Raw genomic sequence first — 22,608 nt, 5'->3', positions numbered from 1 at the left:
CAGAGAGCTGCTATAGCTGTGAAGCAGTCAGCACACATACGCGCAAATACACACATATTGTTCCGTCTCAGAGCCATGTTAGACTGTAGCTTCACAAAAAATCCCAAGCAGTCCTGTAGCACCTTAAAGACTAACAATTTCATGTATTAGGTAATTAGGTAATAATGTTCAGTCTCTCAGCATTATGCTCTTTTTTTTTACTGGTAAACCACAGAAGGTCATACAAAATCACAAAACATCCTAAACGCGAGGTCCCTCACTATCTCTCCCAGCCCTTGGGAACCCTGGTAGCAAGGCAAGAGGTGGGAGAAGGAGGAAATTATTTATGTTCTGCTAGGCCAGGCAAGGCAAGGGCCTCATTCTCATGTCCCCTGTTGCCCCAGCAACAGCCGCCCTCATCTGAATCTCCTACAAAATGGCTCTGTACTGATCTTAGACAAGGACTCGAGCGTGCCTCACCTGACACATGCCAAGTTCTGCATCTGTAAAACGCAGGCTTTTATAGCTCTTCATAGCACTGTCCAAATGTCTGCTAGCATCATAGTTGTGGGTGGGAAGGCAGGAGGGTGTTTTTTCCCTGTACGCTTGTGTTTTCATCAACATTCTCTCTGTTGATTTATAATAACCCCATACAATAGAGCCATAGCATGAGACTGACACTCAGGACTACACGCCTAGTCAAACTTTTTGATTTGAAGTGATTGTTTCTGGATGTAAAATTCACATGCTCTCCTGGAAGGTAGTGAGCAAAGAATGCAGCTACAGAATTCTCTAGGGAGCTCTGTTTGCTGTGTGCTTTGTAACTCTGCAATCTCCATCAGAACAAAATCTCTGGAAGCTATGAATGAGGAAAAGGCGGAGCTAAGCCTTGCTGAGCGTCTCCTTGTCTGCTCAGCACACTTAACAACAAAGAAGTTACTATGGTTATTAGCAGGTTGCAGCTGGAGGCGAGGTTACTATTGCCAGGTTTTGCCCTGCCCCACTATTCACACTCCCCGCCTATAGCCACATATGTGCATCTCCATTGCTTTCTTGCTCTGCCTGTCAGCTTGACTGACAGTTCTGAGTAACCAGGTTGTGGGAAAGGGACACTGAGCTGCAGACAGAATTTTGAGCTTCAGCTGCGATCCAGTGCACTTACCAAGAGAAATATAACCTCTCAGCATGGCTCATGGGTAAGAGAGACCCACTCTGCCCCATTATTCCTCTTTTTTAATGCCAACTAGACAGTGAGCTGTGCTTCTCCTGGGCATTTATATTTAAAGGGACTTTAACTGGAGGGTGGCACTGCAATAACATGCCTCTTATTGTTTCTGTTGTAGTCACTAACTGCAAGCTGAAAAGCTGCTGGGTTCTAAATCATACCCTGCTTTACGTAGAATGAGGTGATAAGAAGATTAGATGTTTTAAGACACCTGACGTTGTAGGACACCTTGCAAAGAGAAAGTTAGAATGATGGAAGCCCCTCCTTCTAGTCTTTCATCAAGCCCTCTTATCTTTATCCTGAATTATAGGGTCTTACTGGAGTGCTTATTGCACTGAAAGTTGTTATAATCTTCAAGCTCGAGCTCCACTCGATAGATACAGTTCCGTTTACTGGATCTGATTCTTCTCTCAGACATACCAGGTTGTAAGTCAGGCACAACTCTACTGAAGCCAATGGAGTTGCATGTACCATGGAGTAAAGAAAACAGTCAAGTCAATAGTTTATTTCTTTTGCTAGCCACTTAATAAAATTTTAAGGGAAACTTTAAATGCATATTAAATCTTTATGTAAAAGGTTTCCTTAGCAACCTGGGCAAATGTTTTTCTTCTTTTAAAATCATAAATGATGCAACGATTAGAGGATTTTTAAAAAGTACACTGCTGCTGTAAAAGGATAAAATTATAGGACAGAAGATGTACAGCCAATTTTCTGTTTGGGTGTTGCATTGCATATTTCCCAGTACAGTGTTGGTTGCATTGAGTTTGTAGAATTCATTAGAACTAGATTTTAGGTTGGCTGTTTTTGTGTGTTACAACAGCACTTATTTCCTGCTCAGAAACTGCTTGGACAAGGTGAAAAAAAAAATAAAAGGCTGGGGGGAGGGTAGTTGTACAACTGAATTTCACACAAAAACAAATGGCAGATCATACAAACCTCTTGTTTTAAATTAGCAGCAATGCTAAAATTAGAATTGTATTTTAAGTGTACAGCTGTTACAATATAGGAAAATTTCAATCGAGAAGCTACATCCCTCTTGCTTCTTAGAACTTCAAGATAGTTGTTTTTGCACTGAAATGGAAATATAGATTTGAGATGTCTGAAACCAGCATCACCCTTGCAAAATTCACTTTGATCCCATTCAAAACACAGCCTGTCTTGTCATGCAGAAACTGTCGAAACTGTTTAATTTTTTTTTATATGCAAACACCAGTGCTAGCAATTGAGGTGATTTCATCAAGAGTTGGAAGGAGGAATAATAGAAAGGAACCAAGAACATACAAGACTACTCCTGGATTGCAGCCACAAACACTACTGTTATTGAAAATTCGAGAGGGGAGTATTATATCCTCTTCCAAGGCGAATTTATCTAAATATTGACTGCAGTTTAAGATGTATTATGTCCTGGGACTCCTAAGCTCTGTTTGAAGTTATTGCACCATAGATGTTAAAAGGTATTTTTATGATATTTTTTACTACCAGAAACACTTTGTACAGAATGCCAATATAAATTGTTAAGCAAGATCTCTGTCTCGGCAGGGTTTGGTTTTGCCTTTTGATTTTTTTTCACTGGCATTCTAAACTTCAAGTACAATGTGTGTGTATGCTACGCCCTGTTTGAGAAGAAAAGGAATAAACAAAAAGAAGCTAGAAAGCCTCTAAGTAACTTAGGTTCATATTTTGGTCACAGGTAGCAGAGAAAGGAGAGAAAACAAAAAGTTATTGTGTATTCTGAAGTGACTTTGAACTTCTACACACCCATTTTCTGAGTGGCTGGCAGGAGTCTGCTTGTTAATTAGTTGCTAGTCATGTTTAACCCAAGCAAAAATGTTTGTATCCGGTCTGCTAGACTTTATAATCATATTAGTTAATGTACATTCAACAACACAATAAAATACAACTAAACATTCAAATATAAACACATCTTTTGGAGTCTGTCTAGCTCCCATTGCGTACCTAAGCACATATATGCTAAATTTTCTCAATTGTTGATTGAACATGATGATATTTATGCCCCACTGGAGGGTGTGAGGTTCAGTTCATGGTTGTTAATAACACACTTTAGGATCTTCAGATGGAAGGTGTTACAGAACGGGTGTAAAGCTTTATAATTATGAAAACTGTATATGAAGCCTGACAAGTGCTTAGTATCTGTTCATCAAATGTGGTTTATTTTTAAGCCTGACCCAAACATCTGTTTTATATTGATATTACTTTTTCCCAAAGCAGCTCTAAGCAAATGAGATGAGAACATCCATTACTTCCCTTCTCTCCCACACTTGTCATGCAGATTCTCATGGAAACTGTGATTTGGGTTCCACCCAATTATAACTTTAATCTCTGAACCCTTGAATAAAGAGAACCAAGAGTCCAGTATATGAAATTGTCCATTGCATTTACCAGTCATTTTAACCCTCGTCATCTCTCCTTTTCTGAGATTTTGTGTTTGTTTAGCTTAAAGATCTGTGGGTTTGGGGAGAATCTCTGGAAAAATGGCATGACCTATGGAAAGAGAGGAGGGAAGTTGTGAGGGCGGACGGGGCAGTGCACTGTACTGGAGAGTGAGATGAAAGGTGGTAGGGAGACAAGCAGCAAGGCCAGAAGCAGGAGGAGCTTCAAAAGCAGCCAGGGAGGAACAGAGGAGGTGGCCAGTTCTGTGACATTAAATGACTGTAGCACGATGGGAGCATGGCAATCCACTGCTTCCAGTGTTCTCCCTGCCATGTAACTGAATTAGCACGGTGGTAAGGACGGAGTTAATCTATCCTGCAGGTGTGGTGTGATGTAAAGGAGTCTGACCAGGAACACAGCAGGTGCACAAAGCAACTGTGGTTATACTTCTGAAATTGGGGCCTCAAGCTTGGTGATATTTTGAACCCTTTATGAGAAAAATAAAGGAGACCTGAGTTCAGTTTCCAGGTATGAGGCCAAGTGCATCCAGATTTAAAAGCCAAAGCCAGCTCCGCTAATGGATCTGGCCTCCCTTCCATATGCTTAATGCTAGTGATGGATTTGGCTCTTATTCCCCTTGATTGCAGTGCAAAGTTTGATTGAGCCTTTACTCCCTTCAGGAGCAGGGAGTCCCTCAGATGATTCAGGCTTCTTCAAATAATTTAAGAGAATCGTTTAATGGAATTTGAGGTGTGTTCTGTTCAAGGCCTTCAGGTCTATATGAACTGTAGCTGTGGAATAGGTCTGGTTTGTGTGGCAGGTGTAATGCTACAAGGAGTATGTGACAGAGGGTGAATCCACAGGACAGTTATTGCAAGGAGACCTTCATTTCTACATTCCCTTTTTAAGCCGGGCCATTGTGTTAATAGCAGTTTAATGTGCACATGACTGTCTTTGATGAAGAAGTATTAAATCACATGTATTGTTATTGTCAGTGCAGAAATGTGTGTGAAAATTTCCCTTTACTACAAGACATGGAGTTGATTTTTGCAGTTATGGAGATTAGTATCGTACGGTACATTCAAGGCACTGTCATTTCCTCCAGTGGTTTTGTTTCCTGCTACGCATTTACTCCGTAGGTTTTGTAATCGTCTGACTTTTACCCCATTTATCGTGCAGCATTATTATTTGGCAATTCATTCAATTATTTGTCAATTCCATTTTTTTCAAGCAGTTTGTTCTAAAACTAATTTAAGATTTCCAAATAGAATGGCAAACATCTACAAATATATATAGATGTGTGTGCACAAAAAGACACATGCTGTTCTCTTCCACTTTCATCTGTTTTTTGCTTATGCTTAATTCCCAAAGGGCCAAACTGTGCCCTCAGATAAATGCAGGAGGCTTCCATTGAAGTCAATCCTGCAAAAGTGTACCCAAAGGCAGAAATTGGCCCACAGCAGTCAGCTTAGATGTTTGACCTGACAATGTGAAGATGTTGAATGCTGTCTGGCTCTTTTGTTTTTCAAATTTGGTAGCACAAGGTATTAAACTTTGATTATGTTTCATTGTCTTCAACAAATGCAAAAATTTTACAACAGCCTGCATGGATTAAAAATCTCCATCCAGCCATATGAGCAGTGAGCAATAACATCTACGCTCAGTGTGAATGACCATCTGTTCCCTTCTCGCCCCCAGGAGTACGGCAAAGCCTCAAGAAACTGTGCATTGTTTAATGCAGCCTACCACTCATTTCAAAAGATTAACACAACTAGGCTTGCTCTGGAGTCTATAGGCTAACAAAACGTCTCCTAATTTCAGCAGGTGTTTGTTTAATAGCTACAAGGTTAAGCTTCTCTTTCATCTCCCCACCAAATTCAGCAGATGCTTTAAAGTAATTAGCAAGACAAGATGGGTGAGTTTATATCATTTATGGGACCAAGTTCTGAGAGTAAGAGAGACAGTTTCTGAGTTACACAGCTCAAACGCTTGTCTCTCTCACCAACAGATGTTGGTCTCACAAATGACATGACCTCTCCCAGTAGGTCTTCTGGGCCCAATACAAGACCACAATACTACCACAATACTGCATACTTAAAAAGAGTGTCTGGGCTCATACGTATAGTTGGTAGAAAATTTCCTTTGCTCAGCGCCTGCCTCTCAAGTTCTAGTTTCACTAAGCTCATTTGAGGGTTCTCCATATGTATATGCCTTCAGAACGCATATTGTATCTGAGGGCCAGCAGTTTAATAAACAAGAAATTGTGATCAGACCCAGTAGGGACTATAATGTGTGCATAAAAATCAACAGGTTTGAAAAAAATGGGAATAGTGTGGTTGTCTCCCATGTTAGCAGTAAGCATTACAAGGCTACTTTTGTAGGTTTAATGTATAGGGTTGCCAACTTTCTAAGTGCACAAAACTGAACATCTTTGTCCTGTGTCCTGCCCTGCCCCTTTTTTGAGCCACCATCCCAGTGGATGCTATCTCCCCTTCTTTTGCCACTCACTCTCTCCTGTCCTCACTTGCCGGTTTTTATTGGGCTGGGGCAGGAGGTTGGTGTGCGGGGGGGCGGGGCGGGGGTTGAGGGCTTTGGCTTGGTGTGTGAGTTCTGGGTTGAGGCCAGAAATGAGGGGTTCAGGGTGTGGGAGGGGGCTCCAGACTGGGGCAGAGGGTTGGGGTGCAGTCTCTGGGATGGAGCCAGGGATGAGGGTTTTGGTGTGCAGGAGGGGGCTCTAGGTTGGAAGGGGAGCTGAGGGGGTTCAGAGTATGGGTGTGGGCTCTGGGCTGAGGTAGGGGTTTGGGATGTGGGAGGTAGTACAGGCTCTGGGCTGGGGGTACAGGTTCTGGGTTGGGGCAGATGCAGGATGCAGGAGGGGTCTCCAGGATGGAGCAGAGAGTTTGGGATGAAGGCTCTGGGAAGGAGTTTGGCTGCAGAAGAAGGCTCTGGACTAGTGTAGGGAGTTGGGGAGTGGGAGAAGGTCAGAGGTGGTGAAGTGCTAATCTCAGGGGGAGGTGGTGGCATGCCCTTGGCTCCTAAGCAGAGCCGCAGCCAGGCCATTCAGTGTGGTACAAGCTGCCTCGACCCACAAGTGCCACCCAATTAGATCCCATGGAGATGGCACATGAGGCGGGGGGCTGCATGTGGAGTTCTCTGACTGTCCCTACACCTAGGAACCAGAGGGAGATGTCACTGCATCCGGTAGCTGAGCAGAGCTAGGTAGGGAGCTTGCTAGAACGTTCAACCGGTAATGAACCAGAGTTGCCAGACCCCCTTTTCATCCAGACATTCCAGTCAATGACTGGACATCTATTGATGTACTATGTATCATATGGTTCATTCACTGGCCACAAAAGATGACCTTCCAGAAAAAATCTATCCAGCAAAGATCCTTCCAGTTAAAGTTTTCACATAACTTTTTCTTCCCCAGGCCCTTTTTCCTTTTAATAGCTGCACATTTATTGAAGTGGGGGAGGAGCTAGGGAATTATTTGTGGGTGGATGGGAGGACATCTTTGTAGAGGTCCTCAGAGAGGTAGACATCGAGCTGGACAACTGGGAAGATCTAGCAGACGACCGCAGCAGATGGAGGCAGGGGTTACACAAGGGCCTTCAGAAGGGCGAGTTGAAGATCAGACAGCTAGCAGAGGAGAAGAGAGCGCACAGAAAGCACACTAAGGACTTGCCAGACACCCACTACATCTGCAAGAGATGCAGCAAGGACTGTCACTCTCGTGTGGGTCTTTATAGTCACAATAGATGCTGTAAATGAAGACCTCAATTGAAACTTTAAAGGGCGCGATCCATAGTCTATGCAGACTGAAGGATGCCTACCACTACTGGATGGGAGGAATGGTGAAGGCAGGGTTTTATTTGCATTGGGCAATGAAGGATTCTGAAAGGAACTGGCAAGGGTAGGTTCAGAGAAGTGTGACTGCACAGGGAAGGAGGAGGATCAGGGGCCAGTCACGGTAGCCTGGTTTGTCTTTTGTTTCACTGTTAGCAGTTTGATCTGTGTGTTTCAGGAAACCAGGATATGTGACTTAGTGAGGCCTTCTGGGGTCACACCAGCATTCTTATTACTCTCCAGTGTGCCAACATGGCATTGCAGTGATCAGTGGGTTGTTTATCTACAGTTGGTTCTTCTTGTGCCATTACAAATTTGCACATGTCCCCATCGTTTTTTTCTGAACAAATGTGCTGGACAATGCCAGTTCAAATGGCTAAGCCTAAGTTTTACCTTGTAAAGTCAGAGAGAACATGCTTTGTTGGGCAAAAGTCAGCATGGTTTCTGTAGAGGGAAGTCGTGTCGTACTAATCTATTAGGGTTCTTTGAAGGGGTTAACAAACATGCAGACGGGGGGATCCAGTGGACATAATATACTTAGATTTCCAGAAAGCCTTTGACAAGGTCCCTCACCAAAGGCTCTTATGTAAATTAGGTGGTCATGGGATAGGAGGAAAGATCCTTTCATGGATTGGAAACTGGTTAAAAGACAGGAAACAAAGGGTTGGAATAAATGGTAAATTTTCACAATGGAGGAGGGTAACTAGTGGTGTTCCCCAAGGGTCAGTCCTGGGACCAGTCCTGTTCAACTTGTTCATCAATGATCTAGAGAAAGGGGTAAGCAGTGAGGTGGCAAAGTTTGCAGATGATACCAAGCTGTTCCGATTAGTTAAAACCAAAGTAGATTGTGAAGAACTTCAAAAAGATCTCAGCAAACCGAGTGATTGGGCAGCAAAATGGCAAATGAAATTTAATGTGGGTAAGTGTAAGGGAATGCACATTGGGAGAAATAACCCCAATTATACATACAATGTGATGGGGGCAAATTTAGATACAACAGATCAGGAAAGGGATCTTGGAATTATAGTGGATAGTTCTCTGAAAACATCCACGCAGTGTGCAGCGGCAGTTAGTAAAGCAAATAGGATGTTAGGAATTATTAAAAAAGGTGTAGAAAATAAGATGAAGAATATCATACTTCCCCTATATAAAACTATGGTACGCCCACGTCTTGAGTAGTGCGTGCAGATGTGGTCTCCTCACCTCAAAAAAGATATACTGGCATTAGACAAAGTTCAGAAAAGGGCAACTAAAATGATTAAGGATTTGGAAAGGGTCCCATAGGAGAAGAGGCTAGAGAGACTGGGACTTTTCAGTCCAGAAAAGAGGCGATTGAGGGGCGATATGATAGAGGTATATAAAATCATGAATGGTGTGGAGAAAGTGAATATTGAAAAGTTATTTACTTGTTCCCATAATATAAGAACTAGAGGACACCAAATGCAATTAATGGGTAGTAGGTTCAAAACTAATAAAAGAAAATTTTTCTTCACACAGCGCACAGTCAACCTGTGGAACTCCTTGCCGGAGGAGGCCATGAAGGCCAGCACTCTAACAGAGTTTAAAATAGAGCTTGATAAATTTTTGGAGGTTAGGTCCATAAATGGCTATTAGCCAAGGGTGAAGTATGGTGCCCCTAGCCTTTAGTCAAAGGCTGGAGACAGATGGCAGGAGACAAATCGCTTGATCATTGTCTTTGGTTCACCTCCTCTGGGGCACTTGGCACTGGCCACTGTCGGCAGACAGGATACTGGGCTGGATGGACCTTTGGTCTGACCCAGTATGGCCATTTTTATGTTATGTTCTTAGATTGTAAAAGAGCTCATCTGAACAGTCAAAGCAAACTGAGAAATAGAAACTAGATAGCTCTTACTGGCTGCATATTCAGATTGTCCTGCCCTGGTTAGCTTACTTCAGTGTTGAAAGAAGTGAGTCACAATCCCATGTTCACTAAGGTGGTATCTTCACTGCAGGGTTCACCTGGGCAGCTAGCACTCTGGGCTGGAGACCACAGTGGCCTTAGGCTGATGGTGAGCAGCCACACTGCACAGCCATAGCCCAGTTACTGTGGCCTCTGTGATGTTATGCTCACCCATGTGCGTCTCTGGGAGACACCTGGCTCTTTGTGCTGCAGTCAAGGTTGTATCTTGGAGGACTCAGGGCCCAGAACATAGGCATCCAGTTGCTAATCTGCTGGTGGTGGTGGGGGTTTGCTCTCCTGGCTACGCCCAGGCCCTGCCACCACTACACCCTTCCCCCCCAAGGCCCTAGCCCCATCCTGCTTCACCCCACCACCACTCTGCATCTGCCCCACCTCTTTCCTCTGCCCATTTCTGCCCCCTCCCCTGAATGTACTGCACCTTTGTTATTCTCCCAGTGCCTCCGGATGCCATAAAACAGCTGATCCATGGCACAGGGGCGGGGTGGGGGGAGGAGGGGTGCTGATTGGCAGGACCCCTGGGTTTGCAGAAAGCAAGGGGTGAGGGGAAGGGGAGGGTCAGGTAGAGGGCCTGCTGGTGAGTGCTCAGCACCAACCATTTTTTTTCCTGTGCCTCCTCACCTACCTCCTCCCTGCCACTTGCTTCCCTGTTCACTTCCTCATCATGCTCACCCAGCCGCCTGCTGCCTCACCTCCCCCGCAGGATCCCCTGGAGAGGGGCAGTCATGAGGGAGGGCTCTGGCTGCAATAACCCAAGGTGCTCTGTGATTGCTTTCTAGTGAATTGTGGGAGAACAGATCTGTCCTTCTGGGTACGTGAGGGAATTGGAGGATTACAAGCACTTGGGTGGTTTTTGTCTCCATCCTCAGCAGGGAAGCCAAAAATGCAGCAGGTATCTTGTCTCCAGCTGTAGCCAATCTCCGATGCTTCTGGGCCACAGCAATCTTTCTAACCGATCTAGGTGTAGCCCTGAGGTATTCTCAAGGGAGTCCCAACCTCTCTGAGCAAAGGAAAGCTGTTCTGACATGGGAATTTGAAGGACTGCAAGGTAGAGAATTGGCAGAAATAGGGCCTGAGACAGATTAAAGGATCTTCCCTAGAAAACAACCATTAAAAATGATTCTTTGCTCTTTTTTCTATTCTGTTGTGTAGTGTTGTTTTTGGCTGTTAGACGTCTGCTGCATTCCACACTAGAGATGGCTGCATTTTTGTGATGTCTGTAGCATCCTCTGGATGAAAGATTGTCATCTTTATTTTAATTTTTTCTTAGATTTCACTGATTATAAAATTAACTGAAGTCTACTATTCAAAGATAATGAACTCAATTGTTTTTAAAAGGAAAAAAATTGTCTTAAAAGCTTACGAGCTAAACAAAAAATTCCCATCATTATAAAATACTTTGGGTAGTCTCAGCTGACTGTATTGCTATTAATATTGTCCCTTGGGTAACAGCAACATTCGCTGCGAGTGTCATGGATGGAGAAAGCTCTCCCGCTTCCTGAGACCAAACAGAACACTACTGAAATGGCATCAGAAATGTGGAGTCTGCCTCTGACAGAGCAGTATTGATCTGTGGCTTTTTAAAAAAGTATTGACATTTTTCTTAATTTCTTTGCAGGCTGGTCTTAAATCATGAACTTTCTAAACTTTTCAATGAGCTATGGGATACAGATGTTAACCGCTTTGTGCCTGGGAAAGACTATACCATTGACCTACAGGTAATTGATGCGCTGCATAGCACGGAGAGCAAGGACAGGATGAAGCTATATGAAATAAAACAAAAAAAGCAGTCCTGGAGCACGTTGAAGACTAACAGTGTAATTTATTAGGTGATGAGCTTTCATGGGACAGGCCCATTCCAGATCCGAAACAGTAGGGCTGTCCCATGAAAGCTTATCTATCACCCACTACATTATTTTATTAGTCTTTAAAGTGCTCCAGGACTGCTTTTTCGTTTTGTGAAGATACAGATACATGGCTACTGCTCTGTTACTCTATGAAATAGTGTGCGTGGGAGCACAGAGGGCTGTGTGTGGGCAGGGGAACGCTGTTCATCTGTGTACGTAATGAGCCCAGCACTTCTGTGTCATTCTTGTGATGCAGAGCGGCCTCAAACAGTCTGGATGCAGGCCACTGGGAGCATCCTCTGTATAACAGGAGTCCCTGAGTGGCACAGAGCCACAAAGCTAGCGGTAGTCTCACCCGCCCCCTCCCCCCCAGTCTCTGGTTGAGGCGTACGGGTAGTGACCAGAGCACTCCTGCAGTGTGGCCACTTCTGGCAAGCACCTCTGCCCCCCGCCGGTGGTGAAGGCATGGGCAATCCCCACACAGCTCCTTGTGGCTGGGTGTGGCTCTGCTGCTCCTTACCGGCGTGTCCATGCAGGTTCCTTCAGTCAGTTACCCAGACCAGATTAATTCATGCACAGACCTTTTTGTGGGGTCTGGTCTATTAATGCTTCCTAGTAACTACTTTAGTCACCCAGGTTCACTCCCACTCTGCATCCATGTACGAGTGCTGAGCAGTTTCCTTCCCCTGTTTGGGAGGTCCCAGATAATCCCTCTGTCCAGCCTCTTAAAACAGGAGCTTCCCAGTTCTCCTTAAGAGCTGGAGCTGTAATTTGGCTCAGTTGTAGAGAAGCAACTAATTTCTCCCCAACTTGCACTTCCCCTCAGGCCGTCCTTTCACCTTCAGGCTGAGCGCATCAGCTAGTTAACCTGCATCTATTGCTCTTTCCCCTGTTCTGAAGGAAGGTACAGAAAATAAATTTCTTCCTAGAGCTTGTTCCAGTTGGTGGGGAGAGAGGGAAGGCCCTGCCCCACAAGCACTGTAAGGCTCTTGGGCCCAGCCCCTTAAAGAAGGAGCAGTATGGATTTTTCCCAGGCCTTAACCATAACCCTGGGCTCAGCCTCCTCTCTTTCTCTCTCTCAAAACATCTAGCATTACCATCCACAAGCAGGTCTTGCCAGCCATGAACGATAAAGTGTCCCAAGGTTTATGGTGACACATGACAGAACCAATGTTGCGTGACCATGTTACTATCCTTAGTACCATAAAAAGGACAATTAACGTGTTATACAGCCATTGCAGCTAAATACAGTTTATGAATTAGCCTTAATATTACTCAAGCCTATGCCAAAGGCCTCTCTTTCCCTGAGCCTCAAAATTGGACCCAATACATGTAGTTTAAACTTGTTTCTCGGTGCTGTATGAAGAGAAACCCAAGTGTGTTTCTTTTATTGATGATACGTTAGATTTTTTTGCATTACCCTGAGAAACCTTCAAGACACAATGGATGGCAATTCTGGTCCAGTGTGCTAGCCAGTTTGCTACCTCTTGTAGCTGTTACGCGCTCTTCAGAGTGATCAGATTAATCTATTATGGAAAAATGTCTTTTGCAATGTTTTGATAAATGGGATTAAACATCAGGGCACTTGCTAATCTCTAACAGTAAAATCCTGCCCCAGATGAAGTCAGTGACAAAATTCCCATAACTTCAATTGCATGAGGATTTCATGGTAGGTCTTGGTTAGAAGCTAAGGACTAAGAGGTGGTCATTAGGGGAGGAATAGGAGGAATTTCTGGCCATTGCTGGAGCCAGTTTGGCACTCCTGTCAGACATTAATTCTGAAAGCCTCGCTATTTTCCTGATGAGCTTCATCCCTTACCAATCTGCTAACTCGCTGTCCTTCTCTGAGGCAGTTCTTTTTGGTCATTTGGTGTATAGTGGTAAAAGCACATTGCCCTCAGTTCTGGAATACAGTTAACCAGACGTAGGTAAAGTGGGAATGAGCTCTCTGCCACTTAGGAGGCATTCTTCTTTGAGTGCTTTGCAAGGAAGGTTGGTTTGTGGTTAAATTGGACTAGACTGGACTATAGGGGATATGGGGTCTTTCCCAGATCTATTATAGGCTTTTATTTGACTTTGAGCAACTCACTTCATCTTTCCAGTTCCACATCTGTAAAATGGGGATAACACGTCATTACTTCATGGTAGTACTGGCAAGTGTCAATTAAAAATATTAGGGGAAGTATTTTTTTAAGTGATGCCTAAATCTCCAAAGTTTTGTGCAAACTATTTTGATGTTGATTTTGCTGATTTCTGTTTTCTCATATTTGTATTTTATTACTGAAATTATCATTGGAATGCTGCACACCAAGTATTAAGTCCAGATCCCTTCCTTGGCAGGGGGGCTGGCACAGTTCTGCTTTGGGATGGCACGGGGAGCTAAATCTGGGAGGCCACGCAGGGGATGTGCACCCCCCTGTTCAGTACAGAACACGGCAGCACGTGGGGATGTGCAGCTGAGTGCACTAGGGGCAGCAGAATGTAGGGCTGCAGGATCAGCTGTTACATGCATCTTCTTTTCCTCTACACTGGAGGCTTGGGTGTGTGCCACAATAGCTTCCCAGTGCATCTACCCCATGCTTGGCCTGGATGCTAGGCTCAGGGTTTGAACCCAGGAGAAGAATTTCCATGCAGCAAAGTTAACTCTCTTGTTGAAACAGGGCTGACTGTCACCAACACAAAAGGGCAATGAAGTGCCAAGCTCCCACTCAACATCAATGTGGGTTGGGCATTGACTTGTACCTTTAGGAATCTCTCCCTCGGAGCTTGATGCCACAATTTTAATGGGGGTGCCAATATCCCTGAAAGCAATGGGAGTTTTGTTTGTGCCAGAAGTACAGCAGCAGGGCCACATGGCTCCACTTGATTGTTTATTATTCATCTAACACAATGGTATGCTTGGTCATTCATTATAGCCTATAGCCAACAAGTCACTGCAGTTAGGCCTAAGGAAGAGGCAAAAGGCCCTTTTCAAACTCTTACCATGACAGCAATTAATATTTTTATTCTTCTCGACGCCATGATTTATTGTCTAGTGATCTCTATTGTTTTGGAGTATAATAAATCTCCCTGTGCTTTGCTCACTACTAGGAGAGAAATTACGCCCTTTTAAACAATTTTGCAGCCTCCATTGTTTTGCTCTGCTCCGTCTCATAGGGAAAAGCGGGCTTTGTGCAGCAGGGTAGCAGTGTTACAAGGGACAGTGCGTCGGAACCTCTGTTTCGCTACGTAAATGAAGAGCGGCTGAAGAGTATAAAAACTTTTGGAGGTGAGATCTTCCTTGGATCTGTGCTTCAGTAAGGTTGCGTCTACACTTGCATTCCTCTTTCGAAAGAGGAATGCAAATGAGGGAAATCGAAAATGCAAGTGAGACCCTGATTTATATATCTCATGCTTTATTTGCATAATTTCTTTTTGTAAGAGATTCTTTCTAAAGGAAAAAAGCAGTGTAGACAGGGCTCTTTCAAAAGTAACCCCCCCCCCATATTTGAAAGAACCTTGCTTCCTGAAACAAAATAGGAAGAAGGATTCTTTCGAAGATGGGGTTTATTTTCAAAAGAGCTCTGTCTACACTGCTTTTTTTCTTTAGACAGGTGCTCTTCCAACAAGGGATTATGCAATTGAAGCATGAGATATGTAAATCAGTGCCTCATTTGCATTTTCAGTTCCCCTCGTTTGTATTCCTCTTTCTAAAGAGGATTGGAAGTGTAGACCCAGCCTAACTGTGCATCCTTTCTTTTCATTGTCGTTTTTTGTTAACATTGAACAGGGAATGACAAATCTGCATTTTTTTGTAACTGTAGACTTAAAATGTAGAATTATGCATAGCTTGGGTGGCAGGACTATCAGGAGATAAAGATCATCATGCAGTATGCCATTTGGAAATTGAGTTCCCCTAGATTTGTAATGAGGTCTTGGAGTTTACTTGTAGCCTCTTTCGGAAAGTACACTAAGCGCCAGAGGAAATGTGCAGGTAACAAATGTAAACGTGTCTCATAAGACTGGCTAGAATTATATGTATTTACAAGAGTAAACAAACAACAGAACCCAGCAACCTTTAAAATTTAACTTGTTTACACTTAATACCCATACAGTGGACTACAGTGGTATTAACATAGAGTCCCACCTACAAACTTTCCCTTTATTTCAAACAAAAGTGTCTGAGTGGTATTCTCATGGAAATGCCAATAAAAGCAATGGAAATAACATCTCTGTGTGCACACACAGCTGTGCTACTCTGAATAGAATTTGGTCTTTATGCCTATTAAATGGAAGTTCCAGAAACTGCAATTCCAATGTAATTCTTTTTCCTTGGTGCTTCTAGAAACCTTAATTAATTAAGTAACTGAAATGTTATTTCTCATTTTGCAGCTGTTCAAATGCACACACAGTGTTTTCTGTGTCCTTTTTTTGCATAGAGAACGTTTTCTGGCGTTACTACTTATACTGTGAAACAAGGACCTATTATTCATGCAGATCTTATTTTGTCAGGATTAGTGCCCACTCCAGGAATCAGTTCAGCTGGGGATGGACAAACTTTATATTGTTGAACAGCAAAGCTTTCTGGTCCTAAAACCCTTGATCAAAGCAAAGATTCAACAAAATATGGATTCGTGGCACTTCTCCAGAACTGCTACTTAGGGTGTGTCTACACTTACTGTGCTGGAGAGCAATCTGTCGAACATTCGGGGCATGTGGGTTGACGCCAGTATTCCTCACAGTCATGAGGAGTAAGGGACCTCGCCCATCAATCTCCTGCAGTGGGGATGGCAGAGAACTTCGATCTAAGGTATATTGACTCCAGCTGCGCTATCATGTTGCTGGAGTTGCGTATCTCAAGTTAACAGTGCCCCTGAATGTAAACCAGGCCTTACATATCTGCTGTTTTAGCTAGAATACCAGAAAGACAATTTTTGTGATAATGTTGCCATCTAGAGGCCGGTCTACAAAGGTGATTGGTCTGCTCACTGCTGAATACCTATAACAGGTGCCATGTTGAATGGTATCTTTCTCTGCAGCTTTTGTTTCCCTATTGGACAACTATGAAACATCAACTGGAGTAGCAGAAGTTGTGACCCCACAAGAAATGGCTGAAAACAATCGTTTTCTTGATGCTATCTTAGAAACAAAAGTAATGAAAGTGAGTACCGCAGTTCCTCATGCTTCCTCACGTGCCCCAGTTAACAGTGAATTAAACTAATTATATTTCCTTGTGTTTCATCCTCCAGCATACTCATCAATATTTAATTACTAAAAATTGGTCTAAACCCAGTCTTAATGATTTCAAGTCTCAGCTTTATGACATCTGGTTTCAGCTTTATGCCAGGGAACCAGGAAAGAGGTATGTATGGATCCGAATAGCAACTATATTTAATAGGATGTAAGAAATAAATCTGTATTTCACACAATTACCACAGAAAATAAGCCATATGTATTAATTGGGATCACATGGGTAAAAGTAATTTTTACTGTCCCACTGTTGTGTAATCAACTGTACTGGCTTGTCAACAAATACGTATTTTAATCTTTTGACAAGCGAGTATACTATCCTTTGTATGAAAACAGATTCATTTCAGGAACAAAATACAATTTACAGGTAAATTTCTATTTATATTGGAAAAGACAAATATTCTGGCCGGTTTGGGTTTTGTTTGTTTGTTTTGTACCTTTAACATCAAATAGCCTATTAGACTCGTGACTAAATCTTTACATTTTTATTTACAGACAAATAACAAAATAACAAGAAACTCTTCGCGAGCTGATAACTCTTAGCAAGTGCTAGTTTTGTTAATTTTTTTCTGGCCTTATGCATCTAGCAAATGTAATTTTTAACTAATTATTTTTATGCTGATTTTTGTTGTAGGCCTGATTCCTGTGGGTTTGAACACGTGTTTGTTGGAGAAACAAAACATGGAAAAGAGATTCTGGGTTTGCATAACTGGGTACAATTTTACCTTCAGGAAAAGCACAAACAAATTGACTACAAAGGCTATGTTGCCAGGAGGCAAAAGAACAGGGTAAGAGAGCATTGGGATTGGCTGTTTGTATGTGTACGGTTTATGGATAAGGTGAGTTAATCTGCTCAGGATGTCTCAGGTAATGAGTCCAGGGCATGGTGGCATTGGAGAAACAGATTTACTTTCCCTGTGGAGTTTGCCTGGGTTTAAAGCTCAATGCCCACCGAAGTTTTAATTCCCTCTGAGATCTTACAGTTCTCTGACCACCTTTTTCTCATTACCTCTTGAGGATTGAGGGAATTAATAACCCTCTAGTGGGTTAGTGTCTCCATTGACCTTACTGTGCTGGGCCCAAGAAGGAGGTCCTGATACTGTAAAACATTGAAATTCCTCTGCCTATAAAGTGACGTTGGACAGAACCTGCACCTATCTCCAAGGGCCTGTAATTGCCTCTCCTTCTGGAGAACTCCCACACAAAACTCCCTGTTAGCTCCTCCTGGTCACAAGTGCTTGATCTAAAGCCCATTGATTCTTCCAATGCCTTCAGTGGGTATGGGATGAGACCCTAAGGTCCAAGATCTCAGACCAAGCAAGTAACAAAAAGCTCCATTCCAATTCTAGGCTTTAACACATCATGTGAATTACAGAATTATGCTGCTTGTCTGGACCTATTGTTTGACCCCATTATCTTACCAGAACTCATAAGTTCCCAAAATCAGTCCCATTGAAATGTAGTGCATTGGGACTTAGTAGAAAGGCAGCAAACATATAAGGTGTGTCTACACCTACATTCCTCTATTGAAAGAGGCATGCAAATAAGGGAAATTGAAAATACAAATGAGGTCAAGATTTACATATCTGGCAAATCATTTGAATATTCTTCTTTTGAAAGAGCTTATTTCGAAAGAAGAAAACCAGTGTAGACGCTGCTCTTTCGAAAGTAAGCCCCATCTTCGAAAGAACCCTTCTTCCCATTAAACAGAAAGGAAGAAGGGTTTTTTCGAAGATGGGGTTTACTTTCAAAAGAGCAGCGTCTACACTGGTTTTCTTCTTTCAAAAGAAGAATATGCAAATAAGGTGCCAAATATGTAAATCTGCACCTCATTTGCATCTTCAAGCCCCTCATTTGTATGCCTTTTTCGAAAGAGGAATGCAAGTTAGACGCAGCCAAAGGGTTCTGTCCAACGTCACTTTAACGTCAGGGGACTTCCAGTGTTTTTCCAATATGAGGTTCTCCAGAGGCACATTAAGTCATCTAGATATTTTTCTAGTTTTACAATAGGTGACATAAAAAGCATTCATGAAGTCAGCACAACTTAAAAGTTCATGCAGACAGTGGCTTGCTTATTCTGTGCTTTATAGGCTGCATGGATGGGTGAGTAAACGCGCTATATTCCAATTGATTTTGATTTATAATTATATAGTAAAATGCTGTTTTGCTTTGTTGGAGTACAGCCTAAGATGGCTACCTCTCTGTTACTAATCGTAAAATGAGGACGTTGTCAGTCTTAGGCAATAGTGTGCTGCGACACTTTTTTGCATTTTATATCTAAGTTTGGAAGCCACTGGTTTTTTAAGCGAGGTGAAACTTGGGGTGCACAAAGACAAGCCAAATCAGAGACCTGAAAGGGGGACAGTAGTCTGGATAAGTCAAGAGCCACAGTTTATAGAAGCTCTGTACATAGTTTTGTCTTCACAATGCTGCAGTTTTCATTTGTCCTATAGAGGGCGCCTTTCAACCATAGAATCATATATAGTCATAGAACTGGAAGGGACCTTGCGAGGTCATCAGTTTCAATCCCCTGGACCATTTGGATCATACCTGACAGGTATTTGTTTAACTTGCTCTTAACTATCCCTAATGATGAAGATTGCACAGCCTCCCCAGGAAATGTATTGCAGCGCTTAAACAACCTGACAGGAAGTTTTTCCTAACGTCCAACCAAAACCTGCCTTGCTGCAGTTTAAGCCATTGCTTTTTCTCCTACCCTCAGAAATTAAGGAGAATAATTTATCTACCTCCTCTGTATAACACCCTTTTTAGGTACTTGAAAACCACTCTCATGTCCCCTCTAAGTCTTTTCTTTACCAACCTAAACAAACCTAATTTTTTTCAGTCGTCCCTCAGAGGTCATGCTTTCTAGACTTTTAATCAGTTTGTTGCTCTTCGCTGGCTCTTCTCCAGTTCCTCCACATCCTTCTTGAAATGTGGTTCCCAACACTGAACACAATGCTCCAGTTGAGGCCTAATCAGCATAGAGAAGGCTATGATTTAAACATCGTTGCAAGCGATACTGACAGAGGTGTCACTTTTTGACTGTGCGAGTAAGGGCTATGGGACATCCATGGGGCGGGTGGGGGAGAGGTTTGGAAAGAACCCATCTCACAGTGAATTTTCATGGATGCTGGGTGACTCACTGACTCCACTGAAAAATCTCAACTATGATTGACTGGAAATGGATTGTAGTGTAACAGAGGCTATTTCTGCGCATGCCACCAGCTTCGTCATGTCACTGCTCTAATGGCATAGGAGACTACACACCTCAGCCCTACCTACAGTGATGACTGCTATAGACATTTTTAAGGGTATGCAAATGGCATAAATATGTAGTGCCATTGACTGCAGTAGTACAGGATTGGCCTAGGATACTGTTCTAGGTGTTAGGATAGCCAAACCTGCTACCTGAGTTCTTAACCCATAAACAACAGGAGAGTCTAAGGAAGAATTAATGTACAATCAAGAGCTGTGTAATCCCCTGTAAAAGCTCCTCTTTACCTCCCACATTGCACAAGGAAACAAGCACCACGGCTGCTCAGAGGCAGAGCCTCCATATTTATATTTGCAGAATAAACCTGAATGGGAAAATGTCTGTCTGGTCACATCCAGTATTCAAGCTTTTCATGCCTTTTATTTCTGGTTACAGCCTGATGAAGATGATCAAGTTCTGAGCCTACAATTCAGCTGGAAAGGGCTAGTAAAACCTGTGGGAAGTACCTTTATTGGGGTCAGCCCTGAGTTTGAGTTTGCCCTCTACACAATCATTTTTCTACAGTCCCAGGAAAAGCTGACTCGTGAGATGGTGCACATAGAGGAGTATGAGCTCCAGATAGTTGTGTATCGCCATGGTAAACACATTGGCACAGCATATCCCGTCCTCCTTAGCAGCAACAATGAAGATTTGTATTGAAAAGGATCAAGCTAAGCTGAGTTTCTTTTTGAATTCAACTGTAATCTCATAGAATTTTAAATGTCACACCTGGAATAATGTGCTTTTGTTCCCTGTTATGATGCTTAACCTAAGATGTGTCTTTTAAAGTGGCTGTCCAGGCTTTGCAATCCCTTTTATTGTTGTGGCCAAAGATGAAAGAAATGTATTTAAGTGCCTTCCTAAATCAACAAGCTATATTTTACCTTTCTGTCCAGACATCTGTTTTTCAAATTAGGCTGTATTAAAAAGGAAACGGAGGTTGTTTCTCAATTACTGCACACCTAGAGAGACTGAACAAGCCATGGTAAAGTGCAGACCAGAATATCCCATAAGTGTATCTTGTGGTATTAATGGTGACATTAAGCCCTCTATTATGATAACGTAAAACAAGACTGCACAGTTGTACTTGGTGTTGCTATTCTCACTTACTGGCTGCGCATGAATTCTGTTGATGGCAGTCTGGATGATTATAACTTTATCCCTCCCCTTCCCAACCAGCACGATCCTTATAGACTCGTGAGGGCTTCTTGGGATGCAACTCAGTGCAGCATTTATCACGTTACATCCAATCCTTCTTTTACCAGACTGGCTACTTCTTTAAAAAATGATTAATGGAGACTAGCAGGAAGCCAGAATAAACTGGCTGCCTGAAGCCTGTGGCAGTGAAGTAATCTGTCTTCATTAACCCCTCCATCTACTACAGTCCTCCAAAAAAACAGAACGGAGTGAGGGAGGGATGGAATTCTCCAAAAATTAATTAAAAATCAGTACTATACAGTAAGACTATGTTCGCACTAGCCCAAAACTTCGAAATGGCCATACAAAAGACCATTTCGAAGTTTACTAATGAAGCGCTGAAATACATATTCAGCGCCTCAGTAGAATGCCAGCAGCCACAGCACTTTGAAATTGACGTGGCTCACTGCCGCGTGGCTCGTCCAGACAGGGCTCCTTTTCGAAAGGACCCTGGCAACGTCGAAATCCTCTGCTGATAGGAATAAGGGGATTTCGAAGTTGCCGGGGTCCTTTTGAAAAGCAGCCCCATCTGGACAAGCCACGCGGTGGCGAGCAGCGTCAATTTCGATGTGCCACAGCCACCGGCATTCTAATGAGGTGCTGAATATGTATTTCAGCACTTCATTGGTAAACTTCGAAATGGCCATTGGCATGGCCATTTCGAAGTTTTGGGCTAGTGTAGACACAGCTTAAGACTTTAAGCAAGGAAGAAAAATGCACTCCAGTCACTCACTTGGGATAGAAAATCATTATGTCAGCTGTGCAAGGAGAGTCCTCTGAGGCAGTAACTACAAATAAGTTGCTGAAAACCTCTTGACAGACAGCAAAACTCAGGAAGAGGAAGACAGGAAAACAGAAGAGGCTCCAGAATATGGTTTCCCAAAATGGGTGGTGTGCCCCCCCGGGGGGTGTGAAGAAATTCTGGCAGGGGGGAGGGCACAAGGAGACCCAGCCCCCCACCCCCGATCATTCCTCCCACCCCAAGAAAGAGCCAGCCTTGGCTTCTGGCTCTCAGCCCCTGCCATTTTATGTGGGTGACCTGGTGCAGCTGCTATACAAAGCAGGCAGCTGGCGAAGACCCTCGTGGAACTAGCTGTCTTCTGCAAAGGTGAGTGAGTGAGTGTGGGAGGGGAGGAGGATAGGATTAGATGGTAGGTTGGGGGTGCCTGGCTCAGGTGAGGGGGATGGGGTAAGAGTGAGGGGCTGGTGGTGTCTGGCTTTGTGGGAAGGGAGGGGCTTGGGCAGGGCTTGGGCTTGTGGGATTCGTGAGGCTCAGGTGGCTGGCCCTGGCAGCATGGGGCTTGGGTGGGTGGCTCAGGTGGCTGGCCCTGGCAGCATGGGGCTTGGGTGGGTGGCTCAGGTGGCTGGCCCATGGCTGGGGTAGGTGGCTACTCCTGGCAGCTTGGGACTTGGGAGGCTGACAGGCAGGCAGCTAGCAGGCAGGTGGGTGGCTGGCATGGTCAGCTCTTGCAGGTGGCATGGGGCTCAGGCAGCTGGGGCTCCACCAGGCACCTTTAAGGGGACAAGAAAAACTATTTGTGCTTATTTTTAATTTTAAATAATATTTTTATATCAAGTTTTTGTGTTTATTTTAAATTATGAATTGAATTGTTGTTAAGGGGGGGGTTGGATGATGGTAAAGCAGAGGGGTGTGTGTGAAGGTTTCTCAAAAACCAAAAAGGGGGGGGCATGATGCCAA

The 22,608-nt window shown here is 43.5% G+C and overlaps 1 protein-coding gene and 1 long non-coding RNA gene across 2 annotated transcripts in view; one reads left to right on the top strand and one right to left on the bottom strand.

Annotated features, from left to right (window-relative positions):
- The window catches only part of LOC142007162 (uncharacterized), a 31,826-nt gene that overhangs the window by 2,777 nt on the left and 6,441 nt on the right, over positions 1 to 22,608 (bottom strand). The window lies entirely within an intron of this gene.
- Positions 1,115 to 20,645, top strand: LOC142007161 (poly(U)-specific endoribonuclease-A-like). The gene is made up of 7 exons (XM_074983715.1): positions 1,115 to 1,175; positions 10,999 to 11,098; positions 14,384 to 14,495; positions 16,246 to 16,367; positions 16,456 to 16,568; positions 17,091 to 17,244; positions 20,109 to 20,645. The coding sequence occupies exons 1-7, from the start codon at positions 1,165 to 1,167 to the stop codon at positions 20,370 to 20,372; spliced, it is 876 nt and encodes a 291-aa protein (XP_074839816.1). The 5' UTR covers positions 1,115 to 1,164; the 3' UTR covers positions 20,373 to 20,645.

This window comes from Carettochelys insculpta, chromosome 1, assembly GCF_033958435.1.
Source record: "Carettochelys insculpta isolate YL-2023 chromosome 1, ASM3395843v1, whole genome shotgun sequence".
Lineage (NCBI taxonomy): Eukaryota > Metazoa > Chordata > Testudines > Carettochelyidae > Carettochelys > Carettochelys insculpta.
Note: the sequence above shows the minus strand (reverse complement) of the source record. Positions and strands in the feature narration are given on the sequence as shown.